Below are 27,955 nucleotides of genomic sequence, written 5' to 3' on the forward strand. Positions count from 1 at the left end.
AAGTGCAATTGGAACTGATCGATCTTTAGTCTGACTCCGTCTTAAAGGAGAAGTTGAGCTCTCTTAAACTGACTGACTTTTATGCTTCATTTAACAAAGCAATGTTTCCAAACATCCGGAAGACAGCACAGAAGATGCTGACTTTGTTTGGTTTGACCTACATATGTGAGCAGACAATCAGCGTCATGAACATCAACAAAGCCCCTCACAGATCCAGGTTAACTGACCAACATCTCGGATCTATCCTGAGAATTGCCACAACAAATCTTACTCCAGACTTTGATGAACTGGCAAAATAAGGAGTTTAACAACACTGTTCCTACTGAAACTGAATGTGTTTTTCTGCTGTGTTTATTCAACTGAAATTTGATAAATTAATTATTAATTTAATTAATGCATTTGATAATGATAGTCATGCTTTGCTACATGTTACAGGCCAAATCTTAAATGTTATACTATATATATATATATATATATATATATATATATATATATATATATATATATATATATATATACACAGTATATATATCTCCTGGCCCGGCCCCTCTGTCTGTGGCCTGTGAGTCAAAAAGTTTGCCCAGGAAACTGTACCAAGGACAAAGATTCATATTCTCGAGCACCAAGTTGCTCGGAATTAAAAAAGGTCTACAGATGATCCAATTAAAAGCTTATACTTTAATGGTCGTTCTCATACAGGCATCGTTAGAGAAGAGCACTTATCACTTGTGGCTGAACCAAACTCTTAATACGTTGGTCATGTCACACCATCCTCTTGCTCTGCACATGATGAGACCACTGCTATTTTTAATACATCATGAGCCAACTCAAAGGTGGCTTCGATGAGGTTAATGTTCTTGGTTGTGATGGAACGAACACCAATACTGGTTGGAAGGGTGGTATCCTTCGAAAATTGGAGGAATTAACAAGAAAACCTATGCAATGGGCTGTTCCTTTTGCATTTTAACGAACTGCCGTTATGAGCTCTTTTCACGCATATTGACGGCGCATGTTCAAGCCCGCATTCTTACACAGCTCCCATAGGTTCAATACTATCTGACTGTGAAAAGCTTCCAGTGATGTCATTTAAACCAATAAAACGTGACTTACCTTATCACAGTCCAGAAGAGCTCAGAAAACTCATAAGGACCTTTGGTACTAATATCGTTACACAGAAATTATTTCTTTTACATTTCACTCCGAAAAACAATTGGTAAAAATGAGGCACCCCAGTGACACACCAGGCTTAATTGAGCTCCTCAGTACAACCCCCTCAACTCTCAATTATTAGAAGGAATGTCCAGATCTTTTTGTAAATGTTTTGTGTTTTGGCCATGCTGTGTTAAAATGCTGATTATGTTTAAAACATTGGACTCTGTTGCTATTGTTTTATATTTCTTACCCTAACCCTGTGACACAGCTCTGCATAAATCTCCAAAATGTTATTTTTTCTAGGAATCTGAGGATGGGAAGACGTATTTCTTAAAGATCCATGTCCCATGGGAGGTGTTGGCCACCTATGCTGATGTTCTAAAGATTAAAGTGCCTTTCAAAGTCAATGACATCCCTGACAACAGTGAGATTCCTGCCTCCTGGCTCTTCACACCATTCCGCCTGCCTGATTCAGTCATACACCCTGAGCCAGACTACTTTACTGCCACCTTTGACAAGAGCAAGATTGATTTCTTCCTCATCGACAACAAAGATACCTTCTTTCCTAACTCCACACGCAACAGGATAGTAAGGGCCCCTACACGAAATAGATAATCTATTATGTTTAACTAGTGTTCTCTTACTTTTTGCTTATTTGATTTCATAATCTTTTAGTCTTTAATATTTATTCTTAACACCATTTTGGATCAGAAATTGAGTAAATAAATGAACAAAAACCATTAAGCTGACATGAAAATGTCTGCAGGTGTATTACATCCTCTCTCGGTGCCCTTACAATAAAGAAGATAAACTCAACAAGGACAAGAGAGGCATCAAACGGCTACTTAACAACGGGACCTACACTTCAGCCTTTCCTTTGCATGATGTAAGTCTCTTTCAAAGACCACAGAGTACCTCAGTACACACTGTGCTGCACTTTAATAATATCATAAGACTAGAAGTTTATTATTTAACACACTGTCATTACATGATTGCATTTAATCTGCTGAAGAAAAATCTGTGTATATTATGTTATTTAGTGCAGATACTGGACAAGGTCTCGAGACCCTAACTGTGAGAATGAGAGGTTTAGCCTCTACCAATACTGGGCTCGCTTCCTTCGCTTCTACAAGGAGCAGCCACTCAATCTTATCCGGTGAGAGCAACAATAAGAAAAGCATGTCCATGTGCTATTGCCTTTTTTATTCAGCCCTTTTAAAACCATGCATGTTCTGTTCTGTAGGCGATACTATGGGGAAAAGATTGGGGTCTATTTTGCATGGCTGGGTTTCTACACAGAAATGCTGTTCTACGCTGCGCTGGTTGGACTTATCTGCTTCATTTATGGACTGGCGACCTATGATGAAGTTGTTTGGACGTGAGTGAGAAAGAAAGAAAGAAAGAATGATTGTAGTAAAGCAAAATAAAAGTACTAAAATATGCCATGTTTTATAGTAAGGAAGTCTGTGATGAAAACATTGGAGGACAGATTGTTATGTGCCCGCTTTGTGATAAGAAATGTGGCTATTGGAAGCTTAACAGTACCTGCAACTCCACCTGGGCAAGTGCCACGATTATAATAATTATTTTATTTGTTATATTTCTCTAGTGAGAACATTAAATTAAAATTACCTTTTTTATTTTTTGATAGCAATCGCATCTTTTTGACAACACAGCGACAGTGTTCTTTGCTATATTTATGGGTATATGGGGTAAGTCATGGTTATAACTATTTCTCTTGATTTTTTTTTTTTGCTGTCACCACCATAAGAAAATTGTTTGGTAATAACAAGATCAAAAACATTGTCAGAACTCATCCCTTGATGAGCATTTATTGATGTGCTGGCTTTTTATGCAGTGACTCTGTTCCTGGAGTTTTGGAAGCGGCGACAAGCTAGGCTGAAGTACGAGTGGGACCTGGTGGACTTTGAGGAGGAGCAGCAGCGGCTGCAGCTAAGGCCTGAGTATGAGACCAAATGCACCAGTCGGCGGATAAACCGCGTGACGCAGGTATATTTCATTTCACATGATAAGCAATGACATTTCTATAAGTACTCAATTGTTATTATTATTATTATTATTATTATTATTATTATTATTATTATTATTATTATGGTTCAAACTAAATTTCTATGTTCACTGTGCCTACATGGGTTTCCTCTGAGTTCTCAGTTTTTTTTCGTGTCGATGTCCAAAAACATGCCAGTAGGTGGATTATTCGATTATACAGTATATTGGCACAAGGTTAACGCACGTATGCATGGTGCCATATGAGGGACTGATCTCCCATACAGGGTATATTACAGTCTCATGCCCAGTGTTCCTGAAATGGCTCTGGATCTACCATGACCCTGACCAGAACAAGAGCCTTTACTAAATGAGACTGAGGCAGTGAATATTTTGACTGACTCATACGATTTGAAATCTCAAGCTTTCTTTTGTATATTAGATCTCCCCTTAATTATTTTTGTGTGTAATATAATAATGTCCCTTATTTCAGTTATAAATTAATGGAAAAGTTCTTGTCAATGGGTGCATAGTCTGGTATAATGTACCATGGTGTTTCTGTAAGTTGGATCATATGGTCGTCTTTTAAACAAAAGCTGCTTCAATCAGTTTACTCCTGTTCTCTTTAGGAGTTGGAGTGGGTTATACCCCAAACACTTAGTGGTTTTTTAGGCACGGTCATCTTGTGCTGGTCCACTGTAGTCCTGTGGGTAAGATTTACACAAGATGAACAAAAGGCTTGTTCTTTTTTGTGTTTGATTGCTTTCTAAGTGCATATGCACTGAGTTTAGAGTGTAATGGGGACATCTACCCTGTAGCTATACTCACTAGCTTTTATTATAAATTGCACAAAATTTGTACACAAGTAATCACTTATTTTGTTCTTAGTAGCCACCTTTTAACACATCAATTGCTGGAAAGGACCCATCACTGAACAGCTATTATTTGTACATTTGGGCGGTAAAATATTAAACAAAAAAATTATATTAAAAGCACACATATATAAACATTTCTTATACAGGGAGTGCAGAATTATTAGGCAAGTTGTATTTTTGAGGATTAATTTTATTTGAGGATTTAATTTGAACAACAACCATGTTCTCAATGAACACAAAAAACTCATTAATATCAAAGCTGAATATTTTTGGAAGTAGTTTTTAGTTTTAGCTATTTTAGGGGGATATCTGTGTGTGCAGGTGACTATTACTGTGCATAATTATTAGGCAACAACAAAAACAAATTCATACCCATTTCAATTATTTATTTTACCAGTGAAACCAATATAACATCTCAACATTCACAAATATACATTTCTGACATTCAAAACCAAACAAAAACAAATCAGTGACCAATATAGCCACCTTTCTTTGCAAGGACACTCAAAAGCCTGCCATCCATGGATTCTGTCAGTGTTTTGATCTGTTCACCATCAACATTGCGTGCAGCAGCAACCACAGCCTCCCAGACACTGTTCAGAGGTGTACTGTTTTCCCTCCTTGTAAATCGCACATTTGATGATGGACCACAGGTTCTCAATGGGGTTCAGATCAGGTGAACAAGGAGGCCATATCATTAGATTTTCTTCTTTTATACCCTTTCTTGCCAGCCACGCTGTGGAGTACTTGGGCGTGTGTGATGGAGCATTGTCCTGCATGAAAATCATGTTTTTCTTGAAGGATGCAGACTTCTTCCTGTACCACTGCTTGAAGAAGGTGTCTTCCAGAAACTGGCAGTAGGACTGGGAGTTCAGCTTGACTCCATCCTCAACCCGAAAAGGCCCCACAAGCTCATCTTTGATGATACCAGCCCAAACCAGTACTCCACCTCCACCTTGCTGGCGTCTGAGTCGGACTGGAGCTCTCTGCCCTTTACCAATCCAGCCACGGGCCCATCCATCTGGCCCATCAAGACTCACTCTCATTTCATCAGTCCATAAAACCTTAGAAAAATCAGTCTTGAGATATTTCTTGGCCCAGTCTTGACGTTTCAGCTTGTGTGTCTTGTTCAGTGGTGGTCGACTTTCTGCCTTTCTTACCTTGGCCATGTCTCTGAGTATTGCACACCTTGTGCTTTTGGGCACTCAGTGATGTTGCAGCTCTGAAATATGGCCAAACTGGTGGCAAGTGGCATCTTGGCAGCTGCACGCTTGACTTTTCTCAGTTCACGGGCAGTTATTTTGCGCCTTGGTTTTCCACACGCTTCTTGCGACCCTGTCGACTATTTTGAATGAAACGCTTGATTGTTCGATGATCACGCTTCAGAAGCTTGGCTATTTTAAGACTGCTGCATCCCTCTGCAATATATCTCACTATTTTTGACTTTTCTGAGCCTGTCAAGTCCTTCTTTTGACCCATTTTGCCAAAGGAAAGGAAGTTGCCTAATAATTATGCACACCTGATATAGGGTGTTGATGTCATTAGACCACATCCCTTCTCATTACAGAGATGCACATCACCTAATATGCTTAATTGGTAGTAGGCTTTCCAGCCTATACAGCTTGGAGTAAGACAACATGCATAACGAGGATGATGTGGTCAAAATACTCATTTGCCTAATAATTCTGCACTCCCTGTATATGCAACTACATTACTGAAATGTAGTACAATTGTGGTATCTTTATACAAAACAAAAGCAACTAATTAATTAAGGATAAACCTTTTCTTTAAAACATTTATATGAAATAATGCTTTTTTTTAACTTTTAATGTCAGAATTTCTCATATAGGTTATATTTAATTTATCTGTTGTAGTACAGACATAACATTATACACTTATTTGTCATTTTATCATTTGTCATTTATCAAAGTTGCTGGTAAGTATATATACAAGTTAGGCATTGGTAATAAGCAGACAGAGTTTGTGTTGATTTAAATATGTTTAAATGTAATACTAGTTTTTGCAGTCAAGCTTTATTGTAAGAGCTCTTTGTGATTCAAAACCACAGTAAATCCTGAAACATGTTCTGTAATGTATGTGAGTAAGCTACAGGAGAGAAGACCTTCAAGTGCCTCTGGCATCTGTTTGCTGGGGATAACACATGCCTGTCTAGTTGTGTGCTCATAATAGTTGCTATTTGCTAACTGCTTTGTCCCTTGCTGTGCTTGCATGTTATATAGGAGATGGAGCCTTACTTACCCGTAACAAGCAAATGTGCTCGCTCCCTCCTGTCTGGGGCCACCGTGTTGTTCTGGGTGAGCAAAACAAGTATCGTTAACATCAGTTGTTTAATTGTCAGCACCACTAAAGAAAATATAATGCCATTTCTGAATCTGAAAATGTTAGTTTATGTTAAAATTTAAATAAATGATTATCAATAAATTATTCAAACCCTTTGGAATATTTTGTGTGCCAGCATGGACAGTGAGCAACAGCAAAATGAAAATGATTGAAAGAGTGGAAGTAAAAAGTTATGGATAAAGATCTTTATGCCTCTGAACGCATGGTTTGAGTTGCATGCAGTGGTGTGATACAAATATTTTAACTACAGTATGTTGTTTATTAGAGCTTTTAACCAGTATTTACTATATTGAAGTAATTTCTGTTTAAATGTTGTAATAGTTTATTTTAAATAATAATTTCCATTCTCTGCTTCTTCATGTTTCTTCTTCTATAAAGATCTCTCTAATCATAGCGAGTATAATCGGGGTGATAGCATATCGGCTGGCTGTGTTTGCTGCTCTGGCTAGTATTATGAAGGACAGTCCAACCAATAAGATGGAATTGGTGGGCTCACTTATCACCCCACAGCTGGCCACATCTGTTACAGCCTCCTGCATCAATTTCGTAATTATCATGATACTTAACTTCCTGTATGAGCGTGTGGCCATCTGGATAACAGACATGGGTAAGTTATAGACAAGCTCATTATTCTGCTTTGAGCTTTAATAGGTGTTATGATGAAGCACAGATTTCTCTGATTGTTTAGTATGATGCATGACCCATAGATCGTTTGATTTCGTTGCAGTTGGTGATTTTTTTGTAAATTAGAAGTTTTGTTTATCTGCTAGCATGATTAGGACGGCACAAAAAAAAGGAATTACAATTTTAATCTTTATTCATTTCGCAATAGAATTACATTTAAGACCAGTTGCTAAATCATGCTTGTAATCGTTATGTCTTGTGTTATCTCTCTGCAGAAATCCCCAAAACTCACCTCGAGTATGAAAACAAACTTACGATCAAGATGTTCCTCTTTCAGTTTGTTAACTACTATTCCTCCTGCTTCTACGTGGCCTTTTTTAAAGGAAAGTTTGTGGGCTACCCTGGCAAATACGCGTACATGTTCAGTGAGTGGAGTGGCCTGCGTAATGAAGAGGTACAATTAAGTTGTTTTATTTTTAATTATGCCTGCTTTGTTTAGTCTAATAATACTAATAATTGTAGCTTTCTCTGTAGTGTGACCCTGGTGGTTGTTTGATTGAGTTAACGACCCAGCTTGTAATAGTGATGGCTGGCAAACAAGTGTGGGGGAACATCCAGGAGGCATTAGTTCCGTAAGTAACCTGTTACAAAATACTACTGAACAGGAATATGCCACAGTGTTTTTATTTTTTGTTTTTGTATAAAGTTTAGTTTTGTTGACTGAGTATTGAGTACTAATTACTGAGTAATTGTTCATTGGTTATTATATAGCCAGAAATTACAGTAAATGGATTAATGGAATAAAGGTTATGTGTTTCTGTGTGTAGCTGGCTGCAGAACTGGTGGAGCAGCAGGAGTGCTCGCAGTCACCCAGAGAGTCTGTACAGTCGCTGGGAGCAGGATTATGATCTGCAGAACTTCAGTCAGTTTGGTCTATTCTACGAGTACCTGGAAATGGGTGAGTTGCATGTGTTCTTTGATAGACTTAGTATATTAGTACAATTTTCTCTTGTAAATAAGTAATTTACAGACAGAGGGTGCTGCTGTGTTAAAACCATTTGTTATTACTACATCTGTACAGTTTATCATTTCTCTCTCTCTCTCTCTCTCTTTCTCTCTCTCTCTCTATTTCTTCCTCCAGTTATTCAATTTGGTTTTATCACATTATTTGTGGCCTCCTTTCCGTTGGCTCCTCTCTTGGCTCTTATAAATAATATTCTGGAGGTGCGTGTGGATGCATGGAAGTTAACCACTCAGTTCCGGAGACCTGTAGCAGCGAAAGCCCATAGCATCGGTGCCTGGGACGAGATCCTAAATATGATTGCCGTGTTCTCCGTAGTAACCAATGTAAGAATATATTTCTTAACTTGTCTGACTGTTCTGGTTTAGCTGCAATGCAAAATCACCTGAAGAGCTTTCTTTTTTTTTTTACTTGCACACATTTTTTTAGTGTGTTAACAGGTTATCTCTCTTGTATCACAGCAACCAATGCAGTTTGTAGAATACAGTAAACTGGAAGTCTGTCATTTATATTTTACCTACCTTATTTGTTTTTTCCTGATCAGGCATTCATTGTGGCATTTACCTCTGAAATGATTCCTCGCCTGGTGTATCTATACACAAAAAGCCCAGGAAATCAGCTGTCTATGGAGGGCTACATAAACGACAGCCTATCCATCTTCAACATCTCACAGATTCCGCTTCAAAACCGTCCTGATGATGGTGAAAATCCTGCCTGGTTTAACAGCTCTGTGATCACCACCTGCAGGTTTGTGTGTCTTGTCTGTACACATATGTTTTTTTCAAATGGAAACATATGCACTGTTTACATTCGAATGCAAAAATAAGTTTCAGAATTATTAAAATGTAACGTTGTGAATATGACGTGTGTAGGTACAGAGATTACCGCTACCCCCCAGGCGACAAAAATGAATATACCCACAACATGCAGTTCTGGCATATCCTGGCAGCTAAAATGGCTTTTATTATTATTATGGAGGTAGGTCTTTTTCACTGTGTTTGTTGTTCTGTCACTATACATTTACAGTCTCTGTTTGCTAGTCATACGATCAAACCCCTCATTAATCTTTATCATTGTCTTTCTCAGCATGTTGTGTTTGTGGTGAAGTTCTTCGTGGCATGGCTGATTCCGGATGTGCCGTCTGATGTCAAGGCTCGTATAAAGAGGGAACGTTATCTGGTCCAGGAGTACCTGCACAACTATGAGGTAGAGAAGCTCAAACTGCAGTTGAGTCAAAACCAAAATGGAGCCCAGTGCATCTGTCCCGAAATAACTGCAACTGTGAAACACGAGGTGCTATCTGAGTGCCTTACCTAGCCTGGGCTACATTTCACTTTCCCTCATCACAAACTTTATTAAAAAGTTATAAGCGACTTACCTCACCTAGGCAACAAACTCTTCAAGCTCTGTCAGCTACCAGTTAGGATCAGTTCTATTCTACCCATATTCGTTTGGACATCACTATCCTACGTCCTAAATTCATTTGCATTTGATAAAAAAGACATGTTGAGACAATATTTTTCTGTGGCCTGTGGAGCTGGTCAAGCTTTTCTTACAACATATATTGTTGCCACTTTGATCACTCTGTCCTAGCTCATTATTACAGTTCTTCATTTAGAAACAATTAGTCAAGCATTGGGCTTCCCCGGTTCCCCTTATTTTTGTTTATTTAAACAGTATATGACTGTAATACATCTTAGGCATCCAAAGAGAATAAGCCTTATTGACACTTGGTTTTTATTACATTTCCTGTGAGATAAATATGTATGTTATAGTACCAGTAGAGATGCCTCTTGCCTTCTGATAAGCAAATTCATGGTGAAAGAGCATGGAGATTTATCGAGAAATATATATTTTTTCCATAATTTATCATCTTTTACTGTCTCCATATCAGTCTATATATAGACTAATATCACTAAATGTCAAATCACTAAACATTACATAGTGTTTTCACCGTTCAACCGTCCTGCTGCTCCTATGCAAATCAAATTAATATGCAACTTCAGGCAGGTAACGTCATCAGTGCAGTCACAGTTTGTTTACAGTGATAGCTTAGCTGATGACAGTGGAAGTCAATCACATATCCTATATACCAAATCTGGAATAAAAATTCCAAACAAAGCCTTCTATAGCAAAGTTGAAGTGTGAGTATGATGCAGAGTATGCATCATTTAATGCATGACTGAAAGGGAAGACAGGTCATGCTAATAGATTTTAATGTGCCTTTATTTATCTACACGTTTATTCCTCTGAAGGAAAGTCTAGCTGTAGTCATGGGGACACTGTGACAGTCTTTGTTCTGTTCCATTTTGTTTTTGTTCATGTTATGGGTGAGGAAAATGTGAGGATTTTTTGCACAGAGCACTTATTGAGGAAGGAATCTGTTCATTTAAGTATGTCAGTGTGATTATTGTATTTACACTACAGTATCAGTGTTCTAATCAAGATGATGTGTGGAAGAGATTAGGTCATGTGAATTGCTGTAAATGCTTTGACAACCACAACCTGTCATTTATTTTCAGATCCCTTTAATGCATTGTAGCATGATAAATAAAAACATTTATGTTTTTATGTTTGTGGAAAAAAGATGCCTAAAATTACCAAAGTACACATCTTTTACAAATGCATATAGAGAGAGACGAATAAATCAGGTGTCATGTTTTAGTTTTTTTGTTTTTCAATTCTTGTTGATTTGATTTCTGAAGATGTTACTATTTATATTGTGATCTGTTTTTTAATTTTGTTCTTCTGTCTTCTGTGTTATAGATACATACAGTATATCTAAGAACACAGAATACTAGGAGCCATAGACACTAGTAGTCATGCTTTAGAAATAGCTATATTTGCCTTTAAATTGTCTGATTTAAATATATAACTGTAGTTCACATTCAGTGCTTTATCATTTCATCAACTTGTACCTTTTTTGACTGACAGCTTGTGATTATTGTATCGCAACAAGTGTTGCATCATGTACTACAAAGATTATATAATGCTGGTTTTGAAGCAGTCATCAAATTGTTATTGATTCTGTATACATGAATATCATTTAAAATAAAATAAAGAAAAAACAAATTACAACTTTTAACTTTCTTGTGTCAAAATATTTTAATTTATTATTATTTTTTGCAATACCATACACAGAGCAATTGGAATGTCTGCTTGAATTACACCATTTCCACTTATTTTCCCAGGAATAAGATTTTTCAGAAATATGATTTTCCCTTTAAAATTAAGCCATTTTGAGAGTGAGACTTGCCTCTCCTGTCTATTAATAATGGCACACTTTTCAACATATCATCATTAGAAGCAGATGGCATTGTTGGGTTGATATTTGCATTGGTTTATTTCCTCGCTACCGAAGAATGCAGGAGTGGGAGGGAAGGTGCAAACACTCGTTTGCGCTTTCCTTTCAACATATTGAGGCTGTGTGACAACAGAAGGAGCATGTCTTCTGAAATGGACAGCAACCACACTGCTGTAAGTAAACAATGCAGCTTTATCTTTTCTTTAAAAAGTGCATTTTATAGAGAAACATCAGTATAGATCTCACTTGCAGTTAATGTTATAGCCTTGTTTGACAGTAAGTTCATTAAACTCTGGGTTTTTGATCTCAGGCTTTTTGTTTCTCTCTGTTCCTTTCCCTATGCAGGCATATTATGAAGCTTTTTCTTGTAATATGACATCCCCTGGTCAAGGTGCGATGCGAATAGTTCAGCTCTTCTTGATCCCATGCGTCTTTTTGGCTGTGTTGGTGCTTGGTGTACCCCTTAACATCCTCTCCCTGTGGGTGTTGTCCCGCCGATTGGCACGGAATAACCGCAGTACTCTGTTCTTCCACAACCTAGCATTGGCTGATGTTTCCTGGCTAATGGCCTTGCCATTCCTTATTCAGTTTCATTTTTCTGGAATGGAGTGGTCACTTGGCTTACTATTTTGCAAACTTATCCGTATGCTCTACCATAGCTACTTTTACCTAAGCATATTCTTTGTGACCTGTGTGAGTGTAGACCGCTACCTGGCCATCGTCCACCCTGTTCATTCGCCTGTTCTTCTTACTCGCCAACGTGCCATTATGCTATGTATCACTGTTTGGGTGTTTGCCATAGTGATGAGCATTCCAGTGGCCCAGCTGACTTACCTCTCAGACTGCCAAAATGACAACAAGACGGTGTGCTCTCTGTACATCTTTAATGGTACAGTTAAACACAGCTTGACCTATTCCATCTGCTGTACCTGTGCAGGATTCCTGCTTCCATTTATAGTGCTGAGCTACTGTTACATATGCAGTGTGTGCCAGCTGCGAAGACGGGTTGACCCACGTCTCAGAGGATTGGCCTGTGAGCTTGGTGCTGCCATGGTCTTGTTTGGACTTTTTTACTTACCATATCATTTAAGTCGGAATGTGGCTATAGCCATGCCATCACTAACACCAGATGATCCATGGGCATGGGAAATGGCAGATTTAGTGTTTTCTATAGAAATGTGTGTGTGCAGTTTTACTTCCTGTACTAACCCTCTGTTCAGCTGCTTTGTTGGGAGGACACTTCGAAGGGAGATATCCTCAACTCTCACTAAGCTGCGGAAAAAGCACAGAGTGGAGCCTGGGCATGAGGAGGACAGCAAAACTGAGGAGTCCAGGGTTAGTGTTAAGGCAAAAAGTTAGATTCAACCAAACCGGAAATACAACATTACATTTGTTTACACTTAGCAAATGTTCTTTTATTATTTCAACACGGAAAGAGTGAATCATATGCTACAAAACTGAAAGACTATATAGAAAAGGATCTACTATCTAGTCTTACAGCGCCCACTTGTGGTCATTTCGACTCGATTAATCAGGTGTCCTATTGTTCTTTTTTACTCTTCTTTTTTCTTTTTATGTAGACATTTAAGCTCTACTTAAAAAAGACCATTTAGTATATATCTGATATAAAGTGGACAAAGAAACCTTATTCGTTCCATGCAAGCAGCATTAACATCTCTTCTTTAGCAAGCAACTAATAGATATTAACCCAATTAATTGTGAAGATTTGGGAGTGTGCTTTTTTTTCTACAATATACTACATTTTCTACAATACTTTCAGATTCATCTTTCTACATGTCTCATGATGCTGTAATCTTGTTACTACGGCACCTTCGACACATACATCACTTAAATAATAATAGCAATAATATTCAACCAAATAAATATATTATTATTATTTTAAATAGAATAATGATGCCTTAATGGTTCTATGGATTCATAATTTACATCTCAACGCGTACACTGTTTTTGGTAACCGTGCGTGGGTATGTGGGAGTGAAGCGGGCGCGAGCTCCGTGTGCGCGCAAAATCCACGGCTAAGAGAAAGCGCGCGCGCTCCCGCGCTCCTCCGCTCCAAGGGCGCGCGTGTCGGTTCGAGCGAAAGGGCAACGCGCGCTGTGCTCTATCTCCAGGTCTATCTTCAGCTCTATCTCCAGCTCTATCTCCAGCGCATTCAATGATCGTCTTTCCACCAAAATATGGCACGTTACTGCTTCTAGCATTTACAGGACAGGACAATGGAAAGACTGACGCGCAGCGAGCGTGGAGAAGCAGCGGGGATGAACTGAACTCGAGGGCGAGGAAAACTTGACCGTGTGTGTGGCTGTGAAAAGAGGAGCATAAGTGAGTGCGTAAAGGCGTTTTGTATACCGCTCATCCTCACCTACAGTGGGATTACACACCGAAATCCGATTACACCTAAACAAACATATCCATACACCCAGTTCCTCCATTCCTGGATTATGAAATTTTATTAAGTCTGAAATTAAGCGCGGGTTTGGATATGGATACGGTGAAAGAACGAGTTTTAGCCCCCGGTAAAACGGGATTGAAGAACCTGGCGGGGAAGACCCTGGCACATATGCAAAGGTAAATGCAACCTTCACAAAATGTTTATTTTTTATTTTTCTATAATTCACATGATTTTATAAAAATGTAACTGATGCGAGTTTGCATAATAAGAAACCCCACCACCACAATATTTATTTATTTATTTATTTATTTATTTATTTATTTATTTATTTTTACAATAATATATTATTTCATTTCATTATATTATGTCATATTTTCGAGTGCTTTCGTTAAAGAAAAATATGAGCAAATATCATGCTCATCGTGTTCAATAATGATTCGGTCCTGACTACAATATATGTCATTGGAGACACGTTTATTCCCTCGAGAATCCTCTGGTCGTGTCTTCCTTAAATAGTTCATGAATCCTAAAAGCGAGTTTAGAATTGATGACACGATTTATATGAGCATTAACAAACCCAAATCTTTGTGTGTATATATGTGGTTTTTCTCACTATGATAATGGCTTTTTTTTAATTGAAAATCAGTAAAAGGTGTCATTTCGATGAAAGTCCGATTTGCCTGATATTTGAAAGTCGTGATTTTAATCAGATGCGTAAAGCGCGTTCATTTTACACGTTCTTTTTCATTTTTATGGATTAAAAAAACATTCATTTATCACATTATTAAATCATAGGCATCTGCTGCTATTTTTCGTTGTAGCATATTCATTGTGTAACATTCTCACCATCAAGATGAAATATAAAATTTCACAGCATTTTTTTTCAGTAGATTAAAAAAAGATTTAGACACCAACAACGCAGATAAATCGTGTTGGTAAGGATATTGTTTGCATATATTATATATTTATATAGTATTTCGTTAGTTAGATATTTTAGGAATTCAGCAGTGATGAACATTTAATAATGTGCTCAAATGCGTTACATATATATATATATATATATATATATATATATATATATATATATATATATATATATATATATATGTGTGTGTGTGTGTGTGTGTGTGTGTGTGTGTGTGTGTGTGTGTGTGTGTTTGTGTGTATGTTAATAATGAATTGCTAATTAAATATTACACCCATGAAAATTATGTCTTGGGGGGGGGAAGCAGGTGTCGTGACCCACAGGGTTTGTTGACTTTGTGCTAGGCTGTAGGTGAGTTTCTGAATGACTCCATTCTAGAGTTATAGAGAAGAAGCAGAAAACGGGTGAAGTGATCGAGCTGACGGAAGATGGCCGCCCCAAAGCGATCAGAGAGAGGAAAGCGCCTCTGCTTGACTGCGCGTGCTTCGGGCTGCCTCGTCGTTACATCATCGCCATCATGAGCGGCCTTGGCTTCTGCATCTCCTTTGGAATCCGTTGCAACCTCGGCGTCGCGATCGTGGACATGGTCAACAACAGCACCGTACACCAGGGTGGCAAGATCATCATCAAAGAGGTGTGTGAGTTAAGGGAGTGGGTCTCGCAGCCACGCCCACATCTACTTCCCCGTCCCTTTATTTGTCTCTCTCCAGATCTTATCGATCTGATTGGTGGATAAGGGCTGGGACGTGACTTGACGTGGGAATGATTTGATACACTAATAAACTTATAAGAATAAAATCAATGCATCTATGTAATTCTATAAAATAATGCTTAAGGATATCAGTGATGAAGTGATTTCGATGAGAAAACACATCACTCTGTTTCTCTTCCTCCTCTTCTTCTTCTTCTTCTTCTTCTTATTTTTATTATTATTATTATTATTATTATTATTATTATTATTATTATTATTATTATTATTTTAATAGGGTAAATAAACAACCCATACATTTTTTATTAACAGCGTTCTCATTCCCGTGTCTCTTTATTAAGAAAGCGAAGTTTAATTGGGATCCGGAGACGGTGGGGATGATCCACGGCTCGTTCTTCTGGGGTTACATCGTAACACAGATCCCGGGAGGGTACATCTCCTCCAGACTGGCAGCAAACAGGTGACCGAACACATTCAACCAAACTCATTTAAACACGCAGGACAAAACAAAACACTACAGTTGCATAATTCCTTAAAATACTTTTTTATAAATAAAGAATCTATAAATAAAGATATGCCTACATTCTTAAAACAGTCTGTGAATCCGAACCATTTTTACGCAACTTTTATGTGTACCTTTATGCCTCGAACCTCTAATGATGAAAACAGTAATATTAATCAAACTAAGTAAAAAAAGGAAAAAAACGCAGACTTGCTGAGCAGCGGACATGCGGCGGGGGTTCGGTGCTGCGCGCGCCGGCTGCTACGCGTTAATGAGGTCTCCAGGGAGAGTCGCGCGCTTCCTTTATTGTAATCCAGCATTGAAATGTACAGAATTCCACACGCTCAAATCCACGTCAGGTGACTACACAAGGCAAGACACAATAATAGACACCATGGAAAAATATACAAAAGCAAAAAAAAAAAAAAAAACCCAGCTTGAAAACAGCTTAAATAATACACAACGAATAAGTAAAATAAATAATTAGATTTAAAGGAAGTCATATTAATTAATACACCCCTTTTTCTTAGTAGCCGTTTAAAAAAATATATTATTCGTTGCCATATTATTCTGATGCTGTGGATATTTTTGGCTTGAAATCCTGCAGTTGACCTAAAAGTAATTGCTTATTTTGCTTACATAAAACCAGACTTTTGTCGGTTTTAAGAGGAAATAGATCTACATTTCATTTAGGTTTAATAAATAAATAAACAAACACTCTTGCTGCAAGGATTCGGGCTTATAAAAGTATCTTATAATAGTACTATAATAGACTTATAATAGTAATCATCTCAGTGAATTCTAACGCTCCTGGAAAGAAGCTTTAGGATTTATTTCGCTTTAAATTCCAGTAAGCGGCAACCAACGTGGAAACTGTTTCACGCATGTGCTTCACTTTGCAGGGTGTTCGGTGCCGCCATCCTGTTGACGTCAACACTCAACATGTTCATTCCGTCGGCGGCGCGCGTGCACTACGGCTGCGTGATATTTGTGAGGATATTGCAGGGCTTGGTGGAGGTAAGTAGTGCACGCGGTGGCCTGTAAAGCAGGTACAAGTGGACACGCCCTCTCAATTTACACAATATAATAGGTACACGATGTACCACTGCATAGTTTAGTCTTGATTTCTGTTAAAGCCGATTTTGAAAAGCCTATCATGAGCTCTTTGTTCTATTTGTATCTGCGGTTTCAAACTCTACCCCCTAAAAACCGAGCAAACAGGGACACCAGACAGGACAGGGAGAGAATGAATAACAGAACATAAGAAACCAAACAAAGCACCAGAGGAGAAAAAAGAGAGAGCGAGAGAGAGCAGTAACATCTGTCAGTCTTTCACCTATGAGGAGGTCATCTACCTTTACATCCTTTGTCATGTTCAGCATAAATGACAACAGTAGGGTCAGCATGCTTTGTGAATGAAAGCACGTTGAGGTTTCAGTGTAACCTCAGCAGCTTGTGTTCTCTGTGTGTATATCGACCTATTAATGCAAATTAAACATTAGTCTGCTAGATCTCCTTGATAGCCCAGGTGATTTATATCTATTAGTGACTGACTGTGTGCAAATAAGGAGATAATGAAAATGTAATGAAAGTATTAGTGTTTTGTGGTCAAACAGCAAAAAGTCCATGGTCAGTAGTTTTGTTTGCTTCTTGTTTGCTTTGTATAAATGTTTGGCATTTACATTTACATTGTGCACATTGTACAAAGTAAGTAATGCCATTATAATATAATATCCATCATCCATCATCGAATATTAAATATTAAAATCTAAGATGTTAGTAGTGATGTAAATGTGAAGCACTGTTGATCTGATTTCAGGGTGTGACCTATCCAGCATGCCATGGTATCTGGAGCAAGTGGGCTCCACCATTAGAGAGAAGTCGCTTGGCAACCACTTCTTTCTGTGGTAAATATAAAATCACTCATTTCATGTGCAGTATTACATGACCACTGCTATCTTTGCTGGGAACTGATTTTGTCGTTCTATTTAAACCAACCCTGCAGGTTCCTATGCTGGTGCTGTTGTGGCCATGCCTCTGGCTGGGATCCTTGTGCAGTATTCAGGCTGGTCATCTGTCTTCTATATTTATGGTACATTAAATAATAATGAACATGTAGTTTAAGCTTCATATAAAATTGGGTTGCAAGTGCTTAGAAATATGCTGGGTTGAACCTGACTCCCAAAACCTTCTACCTCAATCTGTAGGGAGTTTTGGTATTGTCTGGTATGTATTCTGGGTCCTGGTGGCTTATGAGAGCCCAGCAGAACACCCCACTATTACAGATGAAGAGCGGCTTTACATAGAGGAGAGCATTGGAGAAGGGGCTCATCTGCTTGGGGCAAATGAAGTGAGTATAATATGCCTCTTTCAAAAAGAGGATAGTTTGTTTTTACATTATTTATTACATAGTATAAGGACACCATAAAAATACTCTTGTAAATATCCAAACAGTCTAATTTACAGAAATATAAATGCTATACCATTTATTCTAACTGTGAATACCAAACCAAACAAACTGTGTTGTTGCAGAAATTTAAGACACCGTGGAGGAAGTTCTTTACTTCAATGCCTGTCTATGCAATTATTGTGGCCAACTTCTGCAGGAGCTGGACGTTCTACCTGCTACTCATTAGCCAGCCGGCATACTTTGAGGAGGTGTTTGGTTTTGAGATCAGTAAAGTGAGTGAAGCTCAAAAACTCAATTTTTTAATGGTTGATTATGCAACATTGTGCTCATTAATAGGAATGAATTTTAGCTGCATTGATTATGTATAAAGTGATAAACTGATAAAGTGCTGTGAATGAGACTAGCTTTTATGAATGAATTGTCTATAATACCATATTCTTTTATGTGTACTTAGGTTGGCATGGTATCTGCTTTGCCTCACTTAGTCATGACCATCATTGTGCCCATAGGAGGCCAACTTGCTGACTTTCTACGAAGCAATAATATCATGTCCACCACTAATGTCCGGAAAATAATGAATTGTGGAGGTAAGATTCGCAAGCAGTAATCCTTAGGCTTCAGTTAGTGTGTGCACTTTGAAAGGGAATATGTACATCTCTCAAGGTAACATATATTTTCTTGCACTGACATAGGGTTTGGGATGGAGGCAACATTGTTGTTGGTAGTTGGTTTCTCCCACAGTAAAGGTGTAGCCATCTCATTTCTGGTACTAGCAGTGGGTTTCAGTGGCTTTGCTATATCCGGTAAGTGACTCTTAAAAACTGCTCAATACAGTATGTGACACTCAGTTCTCACTTTAGCCAGAAATTAATTTGCTGTTGATTTACTACTGTTATCTTTCTATGCTTATTTATTGCCCCAATTAAGGTTTTAATGTGAACCACCTGGACATTGCACCCAGGTATGCCAGCATACTGATGGGCATCTCTAATGGAGTTGGCACACTTTCTGGAATGGTCTGCCCTCTTATAGTGGGTGCCATGACAAAAAACAAGGTAAATGTCAAAAATGGTAAATGTCAAAATGCTTCTATTACCTACCATGAATTTGTTTCTGTCAGTCATAAATACTTTTCAAATTTTATTCTTAGACCCGGGAAGAATGGCAAAACGTCTTCCTGATTGCCTCCTTGGTCCATTATGGTGGGGTGGTGTTCTATGGGATCTTTGCTTCAGGTGAGAAGCAGCCATGGGCAGACCCAGAAGAAACCAGTGATGAGAAGTGTGGCTTCATTGATGAGGATGAGCTCGCCGAAGAGACCGGTGACATTACACTCAGTCATGCTCCATTTGGAGCCCAAGGAGCCTTTGGGGCTCCCGCAAAATCATATGGGGCCACGACTCAGCTGAATGGGGGATGGGCAGGAGGTTGGGAGAAAAAGGAGGAGTTCATCCAGGAGGGAGCTATGCAGGTCTACCCTCAGGATAGAGACGGATACTCATAGAACACAGGGGCTGGTTTTATGAAGGAAGGTCACTTTAGTTGTAAAATCATAAAATAAAATAAAAAATGTGGTGACTGAACTAAAATGTACCAGCATACTGTAAATGCATCTGCATGGATGCCCCAGATAACAAATAATAGTTTGACCAGACATATTCAGAAATTATTACATGGGAGGTAGAGAAGATTAAACACAGATTATATCTAGAAATACTTTATAACTACAAATAGAAAAGTATTTATGTAATGAAACCTATACTTTTTACTTATCAAATCCTAAAATGAAAATACAATTTCTTTAGCAACATAGTACAAACAATAGTACAAGTCAGAATAAGGTAAAATATTTAGAAGTGAAACTTAAATAACATCCACTTTAATAAGTTCAATTAATTATACATGACGTACTATATACTATTAAACATGATACGATTTAGAGATGGTTATTTCATAGCTAAGCCTGCCCTATTTTGCTGTATGCACATCATTACTAAGGTCCGTCTATTGCACATTGAGTCAGCATCCGTCCATCAGTCTAAAAGGACATTTTAAGGACCACAATAGGTCACGGACAATTCATGGTACAGCAGTGACTTCTTACTGTTCCCTTTTTGATGAATCTTACATCAAAAAACATCTTACAGAATTTTAAGCTCTATAACCCCACAAAATAAAATAAACTATACATGTTATTGCAGTTAGACAAAATAGGTTTATTTTATTTTAGGTTGATTCGGTTTGCTTAATTAATACATAAATTAAAGACCTGAATAGCACAGTTTACTTGGTTCATGCTGACCTGATGAACATTATTGCCATCTGAGGACTTTCAGTCTCAGGTATACAGAGCACTTTTGATGTGGGAAACAATAGGTTGCCTTGACATTTACATTTACAATACACTTTTAACTACTTTTCTTATTTAGCACCAACATGTAAAGGCAAAAGATAAAAGATAATGCCTGATATTTATCTAAAACAACATTTAATAAATACAAAAGAGAATATAGTAGTAAAGTATATGGTATATAACTTGCAAAACAAAAAAACATATGTACCTTAATATATTGTGATTCAAAGGTGTAATTTATGTCATGGAGCTTTTCATGTGAAGAGTTGTGTCTGACAGTTCTGTTGTTTACATTAGTGCAATCTCGTATCCATCATGGCACAAAAATCATTCTACAGAACTACATTTACTTTACATATGCACTACATCAGCAGTGTGTTGTAACAGTCCTGTATCACAATTACAGGTCGTACTTTATCTAATATTGAGCCAGTGTTTAAGACACATATTCTACCATGCACCATAAAGGCACAATATGCCAATTTCACGTGAACCTTGAATGCACTGACAAGTATTTCTTTAAAAAAAAAAATTGTGGTTTCATTCCTTGTCTGTGTGTTTATATAGATCTGCTGTTTCTGTGAGACTGTTGTGAAATTGGTTTGGTAATCTGTATGCTAATTGTTATACAAAGGCCATATTTTTTAATAGACAGCACCATATCAAAGAGCTGTTCATTTATAAAGTGTATTGAGATGTCAAATGGTGCATGCTATATGTGTTGTCCAACTTGAATGTGTGGAAAGCATCACCTTCTGTTGAAACTTTCAACAAAATACATCTGTGGTTGTAGTGTTTTCAACTTCCATTCAACTTGTGATTTATTTTGCTAGACTTTGTAACAAATGATGGGCTTCTCATCTAATATATTTACTTGATATGCTACCAAGCATGGGTTCGAGATTTACACGTGACTACCTGAATTGTTTGAAGGGGGGTGAATAAGATGCATTGCAATAACTTTTTAAATAGCTATCATAAATAATTTACTATTAGTCATATTAGTTGTTTTTGAAGTGATGTAAGTAAAGAGTCATGTGGATTTTAAAGGAATGGCTTAAATCTAGCTTGCTACCTTCAGGGGTATAATGCTATAATATCATTCAACATTGTGTGCAGTTGGGACATGAGCCATGATTTCACTCCTCTCTAAAATGGACTGCCTAACTGGTCCATTGGGTGGCACTATGAAATAAATAACCAAAGCCCTATATAATATATGGAAAGGATTATGTCAAATATTTATTCAGAGATATTCAGAGAACTATATCACAGATAGAGAATACAAACTTATACTGAAGTCCTTATTTACGAATAACATGCAAATGTTCTTATCTTCTGGTGTGTCGAAGAGTGATGGATTAATGGCAAAAAGTGTTATACTGCACTGTAAAATTGTTCTTTTTCATTGTATATAAAATTTGCCAAAACATCCCAAACAGCACTCTTCTTTTATTTCAAGGACCAAAATACCATCATTCTTTTCTATCTATATGTTAAAATTCTTTATAAATTGTAATGTTTTGAAAGACTTAGTCATTAAAACTAATGATTGTGATTTGAAACCTGACGGTTCTTTCATTTTCAGCCTATTGTTTCTATGGATCCTTTATTTTTGCATCATACCACTCTTCTAAATACCTCATCCATTATACCACTTTATAGACAAGGCAACGCCAATGATTCCACGTTAAACACCACACTGGGGCTATTGATCTCTGTTTCCTACAGAAAGTAAGAACAACAAATGAACACTAGGAAATTAAATTTAAACTATTTGCAAATCAATATCTATTTAACCACTTTACATGAAAGTGCTGAGTGGTCTTCTCATTTGTAAAGAACACTGTTGGCGATGAATGGGAGGTTTTCTAAAAATAGTTATATGATGAAAAAAGTAGATTTCACATAAAAAATAAAAAAAAAAAGAAATTCGAATCTGAGAGTGTTGTATAAAGATTCTCTGTCGAATAAAAATTTCCTATGCTGGTTTGACTCCAAATTAAGGCAGTGAGCCGAGCTGGTACGCACTAACGACCTAGAGTGCACATATGTTGATGTGACAGACCTCACAATCCTATAACTAGCCAACCTGAACGTGTTTTCCCACAGCTAACCAACCACAACAGTCATGGCAATTGCCCCTCTGACATTTCCACCCATCTGATTACACCATTGAGTGATCTTCCTTTAAATCAACTACTTCATGAGTTGTTTCTTTCTTTCTTAGTTTTTACAAGAACATGGTACTACTTCTTTGTCATGGCTGCCCTAATGACAGACAGAAGAGCTTTGTTGTTTTGATTGTGTGCGTGTGTGTGATGAGATGGAGCTGGTGTTGGGCTTTGAGGACAGGTGTTTTGGGGTATCCATGGATCTCTAGGGGACTGTGCATTCTAATCAAGCTTCAGAATGACTATTTAATGACAAGAGCTCACCAGGGGCTCAGTTTTGCCTAAACATGATTATCCTTCTGAACAAACCTTCCAACAAACACACCCTGTCTTACATACAGCCTTTCACTCAGTAAGATTAACATGGTCAACAGTCTTAGAGCAATTAAAGCATCAGAAGACAAACAGATGGTATTTCAACCTGTCTGGCCTTAAAGCCCTTTTTGGGCAATCAACACTCACATGAAAGTCTATTTCTATGTGTATATATTTTCAGAAAAGACACCTTTGGTTCAATCATTTATCAACTCTGAGCTGTATCTATGATTTTGAGAGTGTATTCTTGTGGATATTTTCCAATTATGTTCAATAATCAGAGCAATCATAAAGCAAGTCAAGTTTGCATGCAGTGGTATCCTAGATGAAAATATTCAAAAGCAAAGTGTCCAGATATCAGCTGATTTTTGCATCATTATTTCTATATTTCAAAGAATAGAGTTAAAGTTACTTATATCTGCAATAGATTCTCATCTCTGAACAAGGTCTCATATAACTTACTCAGAGATTGTGATGCTTTGCTATTGGTTAAAGCTAGTAATCCATAGATTTGCAGCAATCAGAACTATTACTTAATAAATATTAGAAAGTACACATTTGACAGTGTTTCTATGGTTTTCTAATTACAGCACATGTCCATCTTTTTTCTTTCCTGTTGCAGCAAAATGAATATTTCATCACTTATTAACACGTCTCCTCAATGTGGTATCTACTTTCCCCTTCCTCATCTTGTTCACACCATCCCAAAATAGTTGAGATCCTGCCAGAATGGCACACTGGTAAGCTCTGACACTTCAGTTTTCTCACTTTTTTCCTCTCTAAAGATTTAAACAGACACATTCCAAAAACATTGAACTATGGGAGCAGTAAATACACCAAAAACATTTTCAACCTTATGGTGCATATACAGATTAAATTATGACTGCATTGTTAGAGGTACGGCATCACAATAATTAAATGAAGCTGAAACCAGAGAGCAGTGCTGTGTGTAATAAGAGTTTTGCTTAATGATTTCTTTTAAGAATGGCTCATGAATTTGATTAGAGTAATTTGAAGTCATGTGATGCTGCTGGGACTCAGGTGTAGCTAAAGACCTTCTGCCTCTCTGTCTGACATTGATCAAGAAAAAGAGAGAGAGAGAGAGAGAGAGAGAGAGAGAGAGAGAGAGAGACCAGCTTAGACACATGTTGAAAAGAGGGTACATGTCCCTGGGGAAAGGCCTCCTATTCAGCCCAGACCCATACCAGATGGGATCTGCTCTGTGCATGCGTGTGTTAGTGAGTGTGTGTAAGGGAGAGAGCTGGGGGGCTTACATTTAATGAACGCTACACCTCACACACCACTCGCTTTGATTAAAAAGTGATATGAAAGACACTGCTGGGAAGAGGGTGTCTAGAATTAAAATTAAATATGATGACTAAAAATAGCTGTTTTTTAGCAGTTTACTTTGCATCTTTCTAGAACAAAAAAAAATCATTAAAAAACATTATAAGTGTATGGTGTTTTAAATTACTTTATCTTCAGGACACAAAACGGAACGTTCGCCGTGTTTCCACACGGACGGTTTTATATTTTTTATTTCTTCTATTTTTTTAAAAATGGTCAAACAAAAATGCATGCTACATTAATCGGGCATTAATAAATAAATAAATAAATATATATATATATATATATATATATATATATATATATATATATATATATATATATATATATATATATGTAGGTTAGCAAAATATATGATCTTGACAATGAGTTTGTCCGTCTTTACAAGCAGTCACAACCATTAGAGATAAACCAATACTGAAAAACACTCTCTCACACATAAACACACAGAAGCATTCAAGGACTGGTGCATGCATGCAGGGCAATGAAGGCGAGAGACAAAGAAAGAGGCGGTGCCTGTATGACATACAGCTGATTTAGATGAGTTGAGAGCCTATAGTGAGCAGGCACAAACAAATTCTAAACGACTGACCTTATGATATCACTCCAGGCACTCTTTCCCCCAAATTCATGTAATGCCATGAACAGTTGCTGGAAACCTGGTACATATAGCTTGTAAGACTGTACTTCCACATTTACTCACTCTAACAGTGAGCATTCACACACTCCAAACTATACAGATTGTATAAATGTAAACAATTATTATTTAAGGTAATAAATGGCACAGGTGGATTTAAATTGTCTAGTGATTGCAAAATCTGTGATTATTATTTACTTATTCGGTATTATGCTTGTAAAAGTAAATAAAAAAAATTTAAGATGCCCCACGGTTTCAATATATTGATTATACATTGTGATGAAACAACTGTAACCAAGTTAATATTCACAAAAGATTTTTGAAAAGATATACAGAAGTAGGACCTACTAGTGTGTAAAATTTATTTGTGAAATATTTGGGATTGTGTTCATGTAATAATTTCGTCTATACTTTTAACACTTTTATATGCGAAAACCGAAAGCAACATGTTTTTGACACTCAGGTCATTCTCATTTTCTGCTTCTGTGGTGGAGAAATTGGCTGGTTCTGTGATTACATCTGGGAGGTATTCAGCAGCAGACCCGCTTAATGTGTCTTCATCTCCACAAGCTACCCAGTGCTGCGTGAAGAAACAATGCAATAAAACAGAAAGAGTAAAATGAAATCAGATACACCACAAGGGAATATTGTAAATAATCTCATAAAGAAATGTAAGCACTAATTTCAATCACATAAGCAGTGGGCTATCATGTGATCACGTCAGTGTTATATGGAATAATCCTCAATACATTTACATTTTTTCAACTCAAAAGAATTTCAGAATAATTTTGATCAAAGTAACATTAAGAGATATCTCATGGAAATTTGACAAATAAACTTGTGTGTGTGTGTAAAGTGTAAAGCCTTTTACTTAGTCACCTGTAATTAGCGTCAAAGAGGTGCAGGCCAAGTCAAGTCAAGAGGCTTTTATTGTCATTTCTACTATACACAGTGGTACACAGTAAAAACGAGACATCGTTTCTCCAGAACCCTGCTGCTACACTAAACAACATAGAGCTACAACACAACACAAAGCTACATAAAGCAGAAGTCAAGAGGTGCAAAAAAACCCAGCAGGTAAACAGTGTAATGCGGTCAAGTATAAATAATAAATAAATAAACAAATAAATGATGGTGGAATAAATTGAGATGAGTAATTAGTGTGTGTTAAGTTCAGGTTGTACAGTTCAGTAACACACATTTGAGTGAGTGAGTGTGAGTGTGTGTGTGTGTGTGTGTTCCATTTCAGTTCTGTGTATTGAGGAGCTGATGGTTTGCGGGAAAAACTGTTACACAGTCTGGATGTGGCGGCCCGAATGCTTCGGAACCGCTTTCCTGATGGTGAGTGTGTGTGAGGGGTGTGTGTGGTTGTCCACAGTGCTGTTGGCTTTGCAGATGCAGCGTGTGGTGTAAATGTCCATGATAGAGGGGAGACAGACTCCTAAAATTTTCTCAGTTGTCCTCACTATCCTCTGTAGGATAGGATCTTGCAAATCCGAAACTTGACCTTCCCTTTCCACCCATTCCCCAATTTCTTTTTTTTGTTTTTTTTTAGTTCCTGTCCTCTTTCTGTCTGACACTCCATCCAGTGATGTGTGAAGTTGGATAAATATAAAGAAGAGTGTTGAAGAGTGATAAGTCAGTACTAGACATGTAGTGCAGCTGCTAATTACAGCCAAACAGATACGAGTCACAGATCCCACTGTTCTCACAATATACAAGTCAAATCAATCTACTCCCTTGAGCTTAACGTCAAGTAGGAACGGCTACAAGGCCATTCAATACGCACATCTACTATATGTCCCTATGTCCATCTATTCCTATTAACAAATTAGACAGTAACCTATCCACATTATTATTTCAAACATATCCATCTTAGACTATAGTATTGATAGATTTCAATACTATGCTGTTAGTATGTAATAAAATGTTTAGACTTTCTGATTTTCAAACAAATAGAAAAAAATAAAAGTAGAGAGTTTTTGCCAGCAATGTTGATTATGTGAAAAGAAGGCAATAGTTTTTAAAATCTAGCATCAAAGGATTTCATTTTCTATAGTGTTATTGCATAAAATATTTTCTATTCACACAAGCAAATACTGTCATGTCATATGAGTATACAAATTTCAATTTAAGCTACTTCTTGTTCAATGGAAAGGCCACTGAAAACACTCTTCTTAGTTAAATGAAGAGGCGATGACAGCTGCACATGGCAGTCTGTTTGCATTTGGTTTACTTGTTTCATTCTCTTGTGGATAGATTGATAGATCTCACTCCCTGCTGTAATAAAACCACTGACCCTTGATTTGGTTTTTCATCACAAGTTTAACGAGCCGTAGCCTTGTTGGCGTTTCCAGTCCTCTTTCCTACTGAGCATTGTGATTCAGTAAAGGGCCTTAAATTATAATTAGGCATGTAGGGGAGGGATTTCATTACTGAAAATTGCCATTGTCATCAGTTCACATGCTGTCAGATAACATATAATAAATGATAAATATTATTATAAATACTGTGGTAGATAAACATACTTTCTTTATGACCCATGACACAAAAGGTTAATATGAATCAGAACAATTGTACACAAACCTACATGAGCTATGACTAGCCATCCAGCAATTACAGTGCCCTTTAATAAGGGAAATTAGAATGAAAATGTCTCAGACCATGGATATGACAGCTTTCAAAAGACTGCCAATACATTCTAATTAAACATAATTATGATTGCCAAAAAGTCCCTTATTTATTCCTGCTGCAAGAACAGCATATCAGCATTTTCCAAGTGTATGCATGCTAAATTAATGTTTTCTCTGCCCTTATGCTGCTGTC

The 27,955-nt window shown here is 37.3% G+C and overlaps 3 protein-coding genes across 6 annotated transcripts in view; all 3 read left to right on the plus strand.

Annotated features, from left to right (window-relative positions):
• Positions 1 to 11,125, plus strand: part of ano5a (anoctamin 5a) — a 29,036-nt gene extending 17,911 nt beyond the window's left edge. For 3 of the 4 annotated variants that reach the window (XM_046858849.1, XM_046858851.1, XM_046858852.1), the window contains 16 exons: positions 1,456 to 1,740; positions 1,919 to 2,038; positions 2,193 to 2,308; positions 2,396 to 2,530; positions 2,608 to 2,713; positions 2,804 to 2,864; positions 3,011 to 3,162; positions 3,789 to 3,869; positions 6,774 to 7,002; positions 7,295 to 7,473; positions 7,554 to 7,651; positions 7,847 to 7,977; positions 8,161 to 8,366; positions 8,585 to 8,787; positions 8,913 to 9,018; positions 9,127 to 11,125. In XM_046858849.1, coding sequence (XP_046714805.1) covers positions 1,456 to 1,740; positions 1,919 to 2,038; positions 2,193 to 2,308; positions 2,396 to 2,530; positions 2,608 to 2,713; positions 2,804 to 2,864; positions 3,011 to 3,162; positions 3,789 to 3,869; positions 6,774 to 7,002; positions 7,295 to 7,473; positions 7,554 to 7,651; positions 7,847 to 7,977; positions 8,161 to 8,366; positions 8,585 to 8,787; positions 8,913 to 9,018; positions 9,127 to 9,357 — 2,439 coding nt within the window. In that variant the 3' untranslated portion in view covers positions 9,358 to 11,125. Of the gene's footprint in view, positions 1 to 1,455; positions 1,741 to 1,918; positions 2,039 to 2,192; positions 2,309 to 2,395; positions 2,531 to 2,607; positions 2,714 to 2,803; positions 2,865 to 3,010; positions 3,163 to 3,788; positions 3,870 to 6,274; positions 6,350 to 6,773; positions 7,003 to 7,294; positions 7,474 to 7,553; positions 7,652 to 7,846; positions 7,978 to 8,160; positions 8,367 to 8,584; positions 8,788 to 8,912; positions 9,019 to 9,126 lie in introns of all 4 variants that reach the window. The other variant, XM_046858850.1, reaches the window with a different exon arrangement.
• Positions 11,126 to 11,740: 615 nt separating this feature from the next.
• Positions 11,741 to 12,703, plus strand: LOC124392621 (uracil nucleotide/cysteinyl leukotriene receptor-like). The gene has a single exon (XM_046859767.1). It carries the CDS (start codon positions 11,741 to 11,743, stop codon positions 12,701 to 12,703), a length of 963 nt encoding a protein of 320 aa, XP_046715723.1.
• A 660-nt stretch (positions 12,704 to 13,363) lies between these two features.
• slc17a6a (solute carrier family 17 member 6a) lies at positions 13,364 to 22,095 on the plus strand. The gene is made up of 12 exons (XM_046858855.1): positions 13,364 to 13,933; positions 15,061 to 15,316; positions 15,733 to 15,851; positions 16,796 to 16,910; positions 17,713 to 17,800; positions 17,899 to 17,985; positions 18,101 to 18,243; positions 18,426 to 18,575; positions 18,758 to 18,890; positions 18,996 to 19,106; positions 19,231 to 19,358; positions 19,454 to 22,095. The coding sequence occupies exons 1-12, from the start codon at positions 13,848 to 13,850 to the stop codon at positions 19,805 to 19,807; spliced, it is 1,770 nt and encodes a 589-aa protein (XP_046714811.1). The 5' UTR covers positions 13,364 to 13,847; the 3' UTR covers positions 19,808 to 22,095.
• Positions 22,096 to 27,955: the final 5,860 nt, after the last annotated feature.

Source organism: Silurus meridionalis, chromosome 10, assembly GCF_014805685.1.
Source record: "Silurus meridionalis isolate SWU-2019-XX chromosome 10, ASM1480568v1, whole genome shotgun sequence".
Taxonomy (NCBI): domain Eukaryota; kingdom Metazoa; phylum Chordata; class Actinopteri; order Siluriformes; family Siluridae; genus Silurus; species Silurus meridionalis.

Excerpts from the sequence above, each read along its gene's own strand:
- LOC124392621 (XM_046859767.1), top strand. The coding sequence starts at position 11,741 with ATGCGAATAGTTCAGCTCTTCTTGATCCCATGCGTCTTTTTGGCTGTG.
- slc17a6a (XM_046858855.1), top strand. The coding sequence starts at position 13,848 with ATGGATACGGTGAAAGAACGAGTTTTAGCCCCCGGTAAAACGGGATTG. Across the intron at positions 18,576-18,757 it reads TTGGTTTTGAGATCAGTAAA|GTTGGCATGGTATCTGCTTT; the intron begins GTGAGTGAAGCT and ends ATGTGTACTTAG. Across the intron at positions 18,891-18,995 it reads GAAAATAATGAATTGTGGAG|GGTTTGGGATGGAGGCAACA; the intron begins GTAAGATTCGCA and ends GCACTGACATAG.